The sequence below is a fragment of the Zootoca vivipara genome, chromosome 8 (genome assembly GCF_963506605.1).
Source record: "Zootoca vivipara chromosome 8, rZooViv1.1, whole genome shotgun sequence".
NCBI lineage: Eukaryota > Metazoa > Chordata > Lepidosauria > Squamata > Lacertidae > Zootoca > Zootoca vivipara.
The window spans coordinates 31662840-31676599 of NC_083283.1; the positions used below are offsets into that span (position 1 = coordinate 31662840).

Here is a 13760-nt window from a genome sequence, read left to right on the forward strand (position 1 = left end):
TATTCACCGCATCAAGGAGTTAATGAAAGTTACGCATGTGGTGTACGCCGGCTCCTTCGGCCAGTAAAGCAAAATGAGCGCCGCAACCCCAGAGTCGTCAGCGACTGGACTTTACGGTCAGGGGTCCCTTTACCTACCGTATACCTTTACTGTACCTTTACCTTTACGCACGTGCTACAGCTCCGGCTCTTACATAGGCACTCTTCCTTTTTCGGCACAGGCAACGCTTGAGACACCTAAAGCTGGGGCTTTGCGGTTAATGGTCCCTTCCACTAGGTGGCGGAAAGACTCTTCAAGTTCACCGCGCATGCGCCAACTCTTTCTTTTCCGGTGGCGACCATGGCGGGCGAAGAGTGAGTAGCTTTTTCTTCCTCAGTTCAATCTGTTGCCATCCGCGACATTAAGAGAGCATTTCCCGGGTTTTGTTTCTCGGCCTTCGCCGCTGAGCGCTCCGTATTCTGAAGAGACTTTTGCTGAGCCTTCTTAGCGAGTGTTTTCTCGGGAGACGGAGGGGTTCATTCAGAGGGATGCCACTGGGAACTAGGAAGTGTCCCTCCCTGTTGGAGCGGGGCGCGTTGCGAGGGGCTCATTTCTGCGGAATGAGCGGAGCTGGAGGCGAGCGGGAAGGCCGCGGTCGCCGTTGGCAGCTTCCAGACTCACTTGGTCGCCTCGCTTCATGCAGGCCGTGCTGGTCTGGTAGTTTGCGTGGCGCGGTTAGGCCTAGCTGTAGCCTTCCGGCACACGCGCCCATCTCCGTTTGTTTAGGTAGGTCAGAAAAGTCGGAAGCATTGGTTACTTGGGGATCTTTGAGCGCTTTTTCTTGCATAGTTTGCCCGAAAAAAATGCGTTGACCCGCTGTTGCGAACGTTAGTCGCGATAACCATATATACGATTGTTGTATTGGAAGGGTTCTCGAGGGTCATCTAGAATAGGCATCCCCAAACTACGGCCCTCCAGATGTTTTGGCCTACAACTCCCATGATCCCTAGCTAACAGGACCAGTGGTCGGGGAAGATGGGAATTTTGGTCCAAAAAAACATCTGGAGGGGCGAGGTTTGGGGATGCCTGATCTAGAACAACTCCCCTGCAAGGCAAGAATCTTACTGCCCAACATGGGGCTCGAACCCATGGCCCTGAGATTACTCCGGAATTATTTTTATAGAAGGTATTTTTCCAGGAGTGGGGTGCCCTGTGGAATGCCCTCCCACCAGATGTCAAAAAGAAAAATAACTACCAGACAGAGGACATCTGAAGGCAGCCCTGTTTAGGGAAGCTTTTAATCTTTAAGAAATTAGTGTATTTTAATATTTCTGTTGGAAGCCACCCAGAGTATTATTATTATTATTTTATTTTGCTTTTAAAATACCAGTATTATAATTTGGGATTTTAAGATAATTTATAAATCTCCAAAAAACGACTCCAACTTTGCAGGCCACTGGTTTCTTAAACATGTTTATAACTACAACAGTGATGATAATGAGTTTCACAGAACTACAGTGGAACCTCGGTTTATGAACACCTCGGTTTATGAATTTTCGGTTTATGAACTCCGCGGACCCATCTGGAACGGATTAATTCATTTTCCATTACTTTCAATGGGAAAGTTCGCTTCAGTTTATGAACGCTTCAGTTTATGAACAGACTTCCGGAACCAATTACACCCATGCTTCAGTTTATGAACGCTTCAGTTTAAGTACTCCAGCGGACCCGTCTGGAACGGATTAATCCACTTTCCATTACTTTCAATGAGAAAGTTCGCTTCAGTTTATGAACGCTTCAGTTTAAGTACTCCGTGGACTGTCTGGAACAGATTAATCCACTTTCCATTACTTTCAATGGGAAAGTTTGTTTCAGTTTATGAACACTTCAGTTTATGAACAGACTTCCAGAACCAATTGTGTTCATAAACCGAGGTACCACTGTATATCTCAGGAAATCAAAACTGCTTGATACCTGGAAATTCAGGAAGGCAATAACCTGCCTCTGGAGAGAAAAGTTTGAATAAAGTACGTAATTTGGTCAATATGCAGAGTGTTGTATAGCTGCAATACAGTAGTTTTTACTAACAAGTCTAAAAAGATATTGTATGGCTATTAGTAGATTGTTTCTTTTTTTGTGCTATATGTATGTGAAGAAACATACATATTCAGATGTATATGTCTCTTGCTTTCTAATGTAGAGCGAAGAAGTTGCCTTCGGTTCCCGAGAGCCTTTTGAAGAAAAGGAAGGCTTTTGCTGATATGAAGGCCAAACGTCTGAAAAAGCTGTTGGTCCAAAAGAAGGTGAATATAACTTAACAGTTTTATTCATATGCATGAAGCTGGCACTTCATCAAAGATCTTAGCTGTTCTCACACAATGGAACTTTCATGTCTTTAACCCACCAAGAGGCACAAAAATTCCTTCATTGGACTTACCTTCTATATGGGAAGGTGTACAGCACACAGAGTGAAATGAAAAATGACCCACAATACCTTAGAGCAGTGGTTCCCAACAGGTGGTCCGCGGACCCCCAGGGGTCCACGAGCTATGCCAGAGGGGTCCGCAAGAGGCTATTAGAATAAAAAATATATTAAATATATTTCGTATGATAACAGATTTTTTGTTTTGGCCGCTTCCTGCATGAGCAGAGTCTAGCGCAAAACTAGAATTAGATAGAGGCAGTAGTTTTGCTGTATGCCGTTAGGTGGCGCTTTACAAACACTACTGTTTTGCAAAGAGGCAGCGCGCGCATTCTACTAACGCTCACCTCCCCAAGATGCTTTGCGCGCGTCGGCTTCATTTGTGCGCTACTGCGCAGGTACCCTGTCTTCTCCACTCCCCTCCCTCCTCCCTGGCGCGCGCTGCCTCTTTGCAAAACAGTAGTGTTTGTAAACAAAGCGTTTTTTGCGGAAGCTATAGTTCGCGTAGTTAAAAATGGACCGTTGGTTAAAAAGTGGTTCATCTCATTAAGAACTGAAAATTAAAACTAACTGTATACTGATGGAGTACTCTGTTGTAACTGTAAAAAACGTATAAATATAAAATATAAAAAGACTCTTAATTTGGCTCTCACTTTTAAATTTTAGGATTAGGAATTAATGGGGGTCCTTGTCACAATAGCGGCTCGATGAGGGGTCCTCGAGAAAATTTTGTTGGGAACCCCTGCCTTAGAGCCACAATTCAACAGTGCTAAACATTCTGGCACTTTCCAAAACTTACGGCCTTAAGCTGGCGGTTCTGCCTTGGATTTTGGCCAAAGCATTTATTGTGCTCCATTTGGATGCAAAAGTAAGTTTTGGACGTTTAATTTTTTCATCTAATTTAATTTATTTAAAATACCCCCCCCCTTCTTTAGCAAAAAAAAAAGCTGCCTGGGTTGGACATACCTCAAGCGTACCTTCTAAAATACATGACACAAACGAAAAAGGTTTAAGGAGGAGGAGGAAAAACAAACTCAGGCATTCTTTGCCCCAGCTTTCCCCTTCAGATGAAGAGCTCACACTCTCAGCTGTTGTTCTGAGAACCACTACACTAGAGCATGCCACACCAGGTGCACAAAGTGTCACTCAGAAATAAGTCCCATTGTGTTTAGTGGAGCACATTCCAAGTATATGCAGGATTACATGCAGCTTTTATTAATGGAGTTGTGTTAGATGCAATTTGATGGAAGTGGCTTGTTTTGCCTTAATACTGTAACAATGTTCCATGTGGTATGTTAAGAGGGGATACCATTAAGCTGCAAAATTGGATTTTTGTATGTGAGAACTTAGGTAGTTGCCTTGTTAACTTTTTGTGCCTCTATAAAATTAGTAGGCAGATTGATTTGCCTGCAAAAGGCTTGTAATATATGGATCAAAAATCTTGTTTTTTAATATTCCCCACTGCTTAGTGCGTATCTAGAAACAATATTGTCTCCTCATTCTGGCTTATGTCTTCTTTCCCATGAGCAGCTGTAGCTGGCACCAGAGCCAACTTTCCCTAACATATTCAACATGATCTTTCACATATATTAGTGAGATAGTTATCAGTGACCTTTTTCATTATAGAGATTATAAATTTCTTAACCAAATGCCCTTATCCATTCTTTTCTTGCATCTCATTGAAGGGGTTCCTTGCTTCAGTTACAAAACTCACCTCCCCCAGCCTTGGCTCTACCAAGGCTGGGAGCTTGCTCTCCCCTTCTTTAAAAAAGCAAGATAATAAAAGCAAGTAAACATTAATTCCAAGCAAGCACCCTGCATTTCCAGCATAGACTGATCACACAAAAAAACAGAAACTATTTGATAATTATAGTACTCTGCCCACCTTTGTGCTATTACAGGTTAATAAAGGTAAGGGCCAGTGTGGAAATGAAGTTAAAGTGTTAGAATAGGACTTTGAAAGACCCAGGTTCAAATTCCTACTCAGTAATGAAGCTCACTAGGCCACTTACTTTCAGTGAGGTTACATCAGAGCTTTCCAAACTGTGTGTCGCGACATATTAGTGTGTTGATTGCAGTGTGTAGGCGTGTTGCACAATGGCTCTCTGTGCTGGAAAGGGGTTAGTTTAACCCCTGGTTTGTTAGTAAAACTGAATTGCTGTGTCGCGAAATGATGCATGTCTAAAAAGTGTGTCACCTACATGAAAAGTTAGGAAAACTGGGTTGCATGATGAGGAAGCCTGATGCAGATAACTGCTGAAGCTAAGTGGGTCTGGAGCTGGTCAGTGTCTGGATAAGAGACCACTTGGAAAAAACTTAAAATTGCATGATGGAAGAAAGTCATGATATAAAGGTACTAAATAAAGAGAAAATAATGAATGAATTCCTATGCTCCACAAATAACCCAGAGATGCATTTTAAATAAAGCCTCACATTCTACTCATGTAAAAACACCAGACAGGCCCCACAAATAACCCGGAGATGCATTTTAAATAAAAGGACACATTCTACTAAAGTAAAAACATGCTGATTCCCGGACCATCCATGGGCCTTAGTTTGCCTACCCATGATGTATGCCAGGCATCCCCAAACTTCAGCCCTCCAGGTGTTTTGGCCTACAACTCCCATGATCCCTAGCTAACAGGACCAGTGGTTGGGGAAGATGGGAATTGTAGTCCAAAAAATCTGGAGGGCCGAATTTTGGGGATGCCTGATGTATGCTGTCTTGATCCCCTGAAGGAAGACAGAAATAAAGATGTAATAAATGTGCATATATTTACTTATGAAATGTAATAAAATTCTCTTCTGTTTTCAGTTGCGAATTGCTGAACGAAAATTAATCTATAAAAGGGCTGAGTTATACCACAAAGAGTACAGGCAGATGTACCGGCGTGAAATTCGCATGGCCCGTATGGCTCGCAAAGCTGGCAATTACTATGTACCTGCTGAACCCAAACTGGCATTTGTGATCAGGATCAGAGGGTAAGATGAACAAATGCGTTGTGCTAATCCATAAATTAACAGTAGTTGGTTTCACACCCACACTGTATATGTAAGGAATATGACTTCCCCCAAAGAATCCTGAGAACTGTAGTTTGTTAAGGGTGCTGGAGGTTGCAGCTGTTTGAGGGGCAGTCCAATACCTTGTGTAGAAGCCTCTATTCAGGTTATCCTTAGTTAAAAATGGTTCTAAGGATGTGTGCCTAAAGAATTGACCAGCTAGTAGGAAGTTTCATGAAGTCCAGGTTTTAGAATAAATAAAATAAAAATATTTTAAGTGTGTTTATGGGAGGGGTGATAGTGGTTTTGATTTTGTTCCAAATATTTGTGCTTTTATCCTGTATTTTTATCTTGTGAACCACCCTGAAATCTTTGGATGAAAGGCGGTATATAAGTGTAATGCATGAATCATTAAATATAAATAAATATAATTTTACTTAACATTCAAATTATACATGTTGGGCCTAATGCAGAGCAAGACTTTCAGCCTTATATCAGTGTTAAGGCCTAATTGATTTCAAAGTGAAAGAGCATAACTTTTTGCTTTGCATTTTTAAGTAATATCCCACAAGTTTCAGTATATTGAGGAAAGCTCCACTGAGCACACTTGGACTTAATTTTGAGTTTAAAATGCATGAGTGCTCTGTTCTGCTTATGGTCTAGGTGTACCGTATATTCCGATGTATAAGATGACTGGGCGTATAAGACGACCCCCCAACTTTTCCAGTTAAAATATAGAGTTTGGTATATATTCGCTGTATAAGAGCCATGATGGGGTTTTGACTGCAGTCCTCAGGAGTGAGATCTGAGAGGTCCCTTTAACCTGAAATTGGGCACAAGATTCAATATCTGAGGTTAAGCCCAGTTCCCCATATCAATCTCAGACGCATCTAGATGGGACTGGGAATGTGAATCTGAATCCCTGGAGCGCTGCTGCCAGTCAGTGCAGACACCACTAAGTGACATGGACTAATGGCCTTGCTTGGTCTATAAGGCAACTCCCTATGCTCCTGTGGGGAGAACTGGGTTTCATTGAAACTCAATGGCCTTTTCTCCACATCCTTTCCTGGGAGAGCTGCCCTTTTGCCAGCCCCCTTGTTTTGGGAGCATTTCCATTCACCGCAGAGGACTGAGTTGCTCCTTCCACCCACCCAGAAGGCAGCACTTGCAGAGCAGAGAGACAACAGCCTCCTGCCTTCTCCTTGCAGGAAAGCCTTCCCTTTTGTTCATGCACATGTGGCTTTGGGCGGCTGGGCTGAGCGGGCTATCCTCTCTAGGTCTCCTGCTCAGTTCCTTTTAACTGCTGGCAAGCCAAGCGCACCCAGCTCAGCCCCTTCTCCCTCTCTAAAGCAGGAGCCTTCCCTTTTGTTCGTGCACGTGCGGCGTCGGGCAGTTGGGCTGAGCGGACTATCCTCTCTAGGACTCTGCTGCTGATGCTGCCGCCTCACTTCAGGCAAGGGGTGAAGTGGGCGAGGCCGACGCAGAGGTGGCTCCGTGTGCCTCCTCGATGAAGAGGCACTGATCCGGGTCGCGAAGCCATGAGGGAGCCGTTCGCCACGGCGGGGATCAGCCCTCTCCCGAGTGCGCTTCTTCGGGGACTTCTTCAGAAGTGAGCTGGGAAACTTTGCCATGCGCCACGGCGGTCCCAGCTCCGCGCCCGGCTCCCCTCGTTCCTTCGGCGTTCATATGGTTGCCGCATATGGCAGGGATATGGCTGCAGCCGTTTTTTAGCTCCCCCCACCATATGCAGCGACCGCAGATTCTAGTACCCGGTGTTTACGACGACCCCCAACTTTTGAGACGATTTTCATGGGTTAGAAAATTGCCTTATACGCCGGAATATACGGTAATTTAGTCACTGAAAGCCTTCAGACTGCCTAAGAATCAGTGATTACTAATAAAGTAACATAATGAAATAGTTAAATAATAGCATCCAGTGTAGCATTTAAAATAATGGTATTTAGCATATTTAGATCCCGGTGCTCAAAAGCTGTCAGTGCCCCCAGCCCGGCAATACTTCATTTGGGTTTAGTTTGCTACCAACAGTGGTAGCTTTCTGTGAATATGAGCACAGCTGAGCCACAATGGCAGAGGGGTAGCGATAAAACAGATGGAAGAGTGTGAAGAATAAACATGTCTTGACCTAAAAAATGAAGTGTAAGAAGAATAAACATGTCTTCGCCTGAAAAATGAAAGGTGGTACAGTTTGCTCCATGGAAATGCTGGGGTGGGGGGAAGCACTTGTATAGGTTACTACCACAATGAAGGCCTCTTGCTTGTCTTGGATTGCATAACGGTTGCCACTTTTTCTAAATGCTCCTTATTTTGAATTGTGCAAGGACTTTGTTTTGGTAGGATTTTTTTAATCCTTTAGTGGACTGTTTGTATGGGGGGCAAAAGTATCTTTAATGCTATCCAGCAAAAATAAATGTCATTGGCATGTTAATTATAATGTAAGTTCAGCTATCTGGAGTGTTACATGTTTTACTAATATGATGAAAATTTTCATTGGAAGTAGCTGGTAGTTAAATCTGTGGAGAACGTGCTGAAAAGAAACATGTTTTACTACACTTTCAGAATTAATGGCGTTAGTCCCAAGGTTCGCAAGGTACTGCAGCTTCTTCGCCTGCGTCAAATTTTCAATGGCACATTTGTGAAACTCAACAAAGCATCCATTAACATGCTGAGGATTGTTGAACCTTACATTGCATGGGGGTAAGTTGAATCTTAAATTTAGTGGTATATATTGTTCCCTATATATGTTGCTTTCTGCTTGTCTGCGTTGGACAAAGTGGTCTCTACCTCCTGCTCCAGAGCAGAAAGTTCTACTCTGTGCTGCAATAGCAGACTGAACATTGCATCATACATATTTAGAAGGTTGAAGCATAATGAGGTTGGCAGCATTTTTAAAAATACACTGATCTATAGTGTAGCCCATATATGACCAGCTAATGTCCCACAAGAGGTATTTGTTTGCAGTTTCACTTGTGTGGAATGATGCAACAAGTTTCCATGTGCATTTCATGTTACTCTTTTGTGTACTGTACAGAATGTGTAGCACAAATAAATATACAGTAGACCCTTGGGTTACATTACTCTTGAGTAACGTAAACTTCGGGTTGCGAAAGCGGCAAACCTGGAAGTATTTTTCTGGGTTTCACAGCTCGCACATGCGCAGAAGAGCTCCATCATGCCATGCACAGAAGTGGCGCCTCTGGATATAGATTTTTCGGGGAGTGCATGGATCCCCAGAACGAATTAAATTTGTATCCAGAGGGTCCACTGTACCTTCTTCTGTTTACCAAAGTTCTCTTTCATGCCTCTTTCCCCTCTTGTCACATTTTAGACTGTAAACCTTTTTGGGCTGGAACTTTAGCTACTGTGTAATGTCTGGAATTGCAAAGTTTCCTGCCAGTAGTCCTGTGAAAGGATTTTTGTTTGAGGAACTGCCTTGGTTATCTTCTCCAAGTTGATTACTTCATACCATCAGACAAGTCTACTTCCATAATAACTTCATCTTTATAATACATAGGGGCTAGATAGTTTTAGCTCTGGATGCGGGTGGCGCTGTGGTCTAAACCACAGAGCCTAGGGCTTGCCGATCAGAAGGTTGGCAATTCGGATCCCCGCGACGGGGAGAGCGTCTGTTGCTCGATCCCAGCTCCTGCATGTCAAAGTACAAGTAGATCAATAGGTACTGCTCCGGTGGGAAGGTAAACAGAGTTTCCATGCGCTGCTCTGGTTTCGCCAGAAGTGGCTTAGTCATGCTGGTCACATGACCCGGAAGTTGTACGCCAGCTCCCTCAGCCAGTAAAGCGAGATGAGCGCTGCAACCCCAGAGTTGTTTGTGACTGGACCTTACGGTCGGGGGTACCTTTACCTTTAATGTTTGGAGAAGTACAGTAATTCATGATAATACAGGTGTTGGCTCTTTCTGGCCTATGTTACCCAAAGGGCTATGGACTAGAGCAGTTGTCCTCAACCCCCGGGCCACGGACCGGTACCGGGCCGCCCAAGGAACATTTAAATACAATTAAATTAAAATTATTAAATCAAAACAATCTAAATAAAATATAAACAATCAACGTCCACCCCTCAGCGGGCCGCGGTAAAATTATCAAACGTTGACTGGTCCGCGGCGATAAAAAAGTTGGGGAGCACTGCACTAGAGTATAGGTTGGTAAATGATACTTTTTCTTGCTGATGAAAACTTCCAATGTGGCATTTCTATATAGGAAACCATATTCTAGTTCAGGCATCCCCAAACTTCGGCCCTCCAGATGTTTTGGACTACAATTCCCATCTTCCCCAACCACTGGTCCTGTTAGCTAGGGATCATGGGAGTTGTAGGCCAAAACATCTGGAGGGCCGCAGTTTGGGGATGCCTGTTCTAGTTCCTGCTGAACAACAAAATTCAGTGTGATTGTACAGTTAAAAGTATCACTCCTATTTGGGAAAGTGTTGTACAGTGGTACCTCGGTTTGCGACCGCAATCCGTTCCGCGGAGTCGGTCGCTCTCCAAATCGGTCACTCGCCAAAGGCACGCTTCTGCACACACACGCGCTTCTGTGCACACACGCGCTGCGCAGATCGCTTCTGCGCATCCGAGCGCCGTGGAACCCGGATATAAACACTTCCGGGTTCACGGTGGTCGGAAACCGAAGCGGTCGCAAACAGAGGTTTGACTGTATTAAAATAGTGAATTAATTCCTATGGTCCTGGAAGTGGTAGTAGTTCCCAGCAACAAATACTGGGCCCAAATATTTGCCTCCAGGGTACCTGTAGTAGCTCTCCTCCCATATAAGCCTGTCTTTTTAAGATTTGCACAGGCTCTTCTCTGCATTCTAATGGTAGTGGAAGCATAGTTGGTTGGGACATCTTCTATCCCTTCTGTCAAGAATGCAGAAATCCCTGCCTCAATAAGTTTGCCCCCCCCCAAACCCACCTTATGTCACTTATTGAAAATATTTTTGATCTGGCAAGCTTTTGGCCTGCTGGGTTAAGTTATCTTAATGTGGTTATAGTAGACTTGTGTTGGATGCTTTTTCTCTACTTCATGCTTGTATTTTACTGACCTAAGTTTGTGTCAGATCTTTAATGTACGCTTTCCAATTATGACTCTAACTTGAATATTGTACATTGTCCTTTGTATTGTGATTGGAAGAGGAGGGTAGAAATTTAATTAATAAACAAATACAAAATATGTGTCGTCATTTCTCCCCCACCATCTCTCTGTCATAAATATGTTCCAAGCGGATTTCCTTCCTGCTTTGGCTAAAAATGATTTCCCCCCCCCCAACACCCTCCTTTCTGTCCTGCCCAATGCAATCTTCCACTGTGTGCCAGAAGTTGTCCATGCTAATTTTCATTCCTTGTGAGAGTAGTTTTGTTCCCAGCATTCAAACCCAAAAGCTTATGTCTGTGTTCAGCTACTTAATTTTAGAAATTAGTTGGCTGTGTTAAATACAGATGTGTACTGAATGGACAAACAGTAACATGTTGAGGACACAATATTGCCAGTGAACTCATGCATTTGGCATACACATTTTTAACTTAGAAATTCAAGCAGCTTATTTTCATTATGTTACTAAGTTAGCAGTGCTGTTGTCATTCCTTATCTTTTGTTCCAGTTACCCCAACTTGAAATCTGTGCATGAGTTGATCTACAAGCGTGGTTTTGGGAAGATCAACAAGCAGCGCATTGCTTTGACAGATAACTCTCTCATCAAAAGATGCCTGGGTAAGTAAACTTATGGCAACTTGTACTGGATTATTTTAGTGTATCTCTATATCTGTAAGCTTTGCGAGCTGAGATTTGAACCTAACACATTCTGGTTTTCACGTCTAGCCACAACCAACTCTTGCCTAAGATTGTGGTTTAGCATTAGAAGTCAACATCAAAATAGAAAAAAGTAACTTCAGTTTAACTTAATGTCAAACAAATACGAGTAAACTCTTCAGTTAGTTTTTCAGAGTGCCACTATCAAGTTGTGACGGACATTTTGGCTTTAGTGACAAAATGTGCCCATTCTGTTGGACATGCAGTGTATAGCGATATACATTTCCCATGTCCCAGTTCCTTCTTGGTTGCGATGCTCTCATTTGGGTGACTTGGTAAATTGCATTCTCTCAGCTCCCCACAGGGTGATTGCAACAATCAATGAATGGGAAGGCACTTTGTACTCTGAACCTTTTCTAACTCTACTTTTAGGAAAACATGGCATCATTTGCATGGAGGATCTGATCCATGAAATCTATACTGTTGGCAAAAACTTCAAAGCAGCAAACAACTTTCTCTGGCCATTCAAGCTGTCTTCTCCACGGGGTGGAATGAAGAAGAAAACTATTCACTTTGTAGAAGGTGGTGATGCAGGAAACAGGGAAGACCAGATTAACCGGCTCATCAGGAGGATGAATTAATGGTATGCTCAGCTGGAGAACTTATTTCAAGTGATATTACAGTATTTAAATATAAACTTGTAGCGAGGGTTTCCTTCACACATCTTAAGTTTTTCAAGGGTGTGTACAGAAAAGATCCATTGCTTTGTTTGTTTTTGTACACATATCCACCTTGCACAAGGGATGTAGGCTTCTGGTTGTAGAATATTATTTTCATGTGGAGTCTTGGGAATTCATTGACAAAGTTAAGCAGATCTTGTCATGGTCAGTTCCCAGGTGGGAAACTGAGCATCACATGTTAATTGTATTGCTTCCTAAAGGAGCTCCTTATACCTTTATGGAATAGAGGTGGTGAATCCACAGTCTTAGCTTGCAAAGGCACTTCTCTCTCAGCCACAGGTTCCTTCCTGTTTTGTGCACACTAAGACTTTCTAGGGGTGACACCCTGCCAGAGGCAGAAGAAGTGCCTTTGTAAATGAAGTAAGAGGCTTTCATTGCCCCTCTCCTAGCTAGGAAATGCAATGGCATCTCAGCACAACATTTCAAAGACCAGCAGAAGATGGGGGAGGAACTTGTGTTTGTCTTCCTGTGTGCATGTGAGTGAGTATACAATGATCATGCCGCCCACAGGATAAAGCAATATGGCAAAATTCTACAACAAACTTAACTATTTAGACCAAACTGCCCCAATGTGCAGGATTAAAAATAATGTACAATAAAGCTATACAATCTTTAACTTGATTTTTTCTGGAGTATCTGACAAATATAGGTGTGGATGGCAGTTTGTCTAGCTGTAGAATTACAGCTTTGTTATGTACCTTACTTCCCTTTGTATTCGGAACTCATATTGTCCTGTTAAGCCATAAGCTGCAAGCTTCTTATTCAGAGAACAAATTATGCCCCCTATTGCTCTATTTGTGCTATTAAATCTTTTGGGTGGTTGGTTAAGATGGACTTTAGACTGCACTTTGAGTGTGTTTTAGAGTAATAATTACAGTAGTATACAGAGTTGGCTATATGGGAAACAGTCACCACAGGCAGCCAGATAAGTGACTTTTTGGTTCAGAGTGATTTTTTTTGTGCACATAAAGGCAAGTAAAACACTGAAATGTGTGCTGTTAGGCTAACTTGAAATTCTCAAAAAAATATTCACCAATTGAAATGTTTCTAATCTTAGTTTGTCTTCTCTTCTAGGGGCCCTGCAGATGACATCTCTATGCATTGTTAATAAAACAAATCTTCTGTGAAATTGTGCTGTTGTTTCTTGCTCTGAAATTGACTGGCTGTCAAGTACTTCTGCAACTCTTTAATTTAGGTAGCTACAAACAGTAAGTTATGAATGTTATTAAGAAAGCTAAGCTATGGTTAACCTACACAAGCTGGTCCTGAGTAGTTTGCTCTTAGATACTGTTAGCTGATGTCTGTCTGCCAACAAGGTGTTCATGACCTTGGCAGTCAGAAGACTAGGAAGATGTGCTTTGGCTAGCCAAAAGATCTGCTTGGTCAGAAAAGGAGCTATGATGATCACCCTTGTCCTCTTCACATAGAACATGAAGTGGGCCCTGGGAAAGAGAGGTGCTGGTGATGTCAGCACCTGCTATTTAAAAAATTGTTGATGTGAGTTTTTAGTCAGTTATTTTAACATTTCAACTTTTAAATTAGTTAATTCATTTTACTGATAAATTTATTGTTTTTGTGAACTGCTTTGGGGGTTTGATTTTTTTTAAAAAAAGAAACCTGTCGAGCAGTATATAAATTTGACGAAATAAATCACAGCCTATCCTGGGGATAGCAAAGGGCTAAGAAGTTAAGCAACCCACGTGTTAACAGGATAAGTCAAAGGATCTGCTTCCTTGGAGGTTTTTAAACAGTGGTTGGATGTTCGTCATTGCCTATATATACAGTCATACCTTGGTTTAAGTACACATTGGTTTGAGTACTTTCAGTTTAAGTACTCCGC

At 42.6% G+C, this 13760-nt stretch overlaps 1 protein-coding gene across 1 annotated transcript; it reads left to right on the forward strand.

Moving 5' to 3' along the window:
* Window positions 1-220: 220 nt before the first annotated feature.
* On the forward strand, window positions 221-13049 carry RPL7 (ribosomal protein L7). Its single transcript, XM_035124512.2, has 7 exons — window positions 221-353; window positions 2180-2282; window positions 5217-5383; window positions 7979-8116; window positions 11032-11141; window positions 11613-11823; window positions 12995-13049. Exons 1-6 carry the CDS (start codon window positions 340-342, stop codon window positions 11819-11821), a joined length of 741 nt encoding a protein of 246 aa, XP_034980403.1. The 5' UTR covers window positions 221-339; the 3' UTR covers window positions 11822-11823; window positions 12995-13049.
* Window positions 13050-13760: the final 711 nt, after the last annotated feature.

What these genes read in the sequence shown, in the direction of transcription:
- RPL7 (XM_035124512.2), top strand. An exon ending in AGCTGTTGGTCCAAAAGAAG is followed by an intron (nt 2,283 to 5,216) that starts GTGAATATAACT and finishes TTCTGTTTTCAG; the next exon opens with TTGCGAATTGCTGAACGAAA. An exon ending in GAACCTTACATTGCATGGGG is followed by an intron (nt 8,117 to 11,031) that starts GTAAGTTGAATC and finishes CTTTTGTTCCAG; the next exon opens with TTACCCCAACTTGAAATCTG.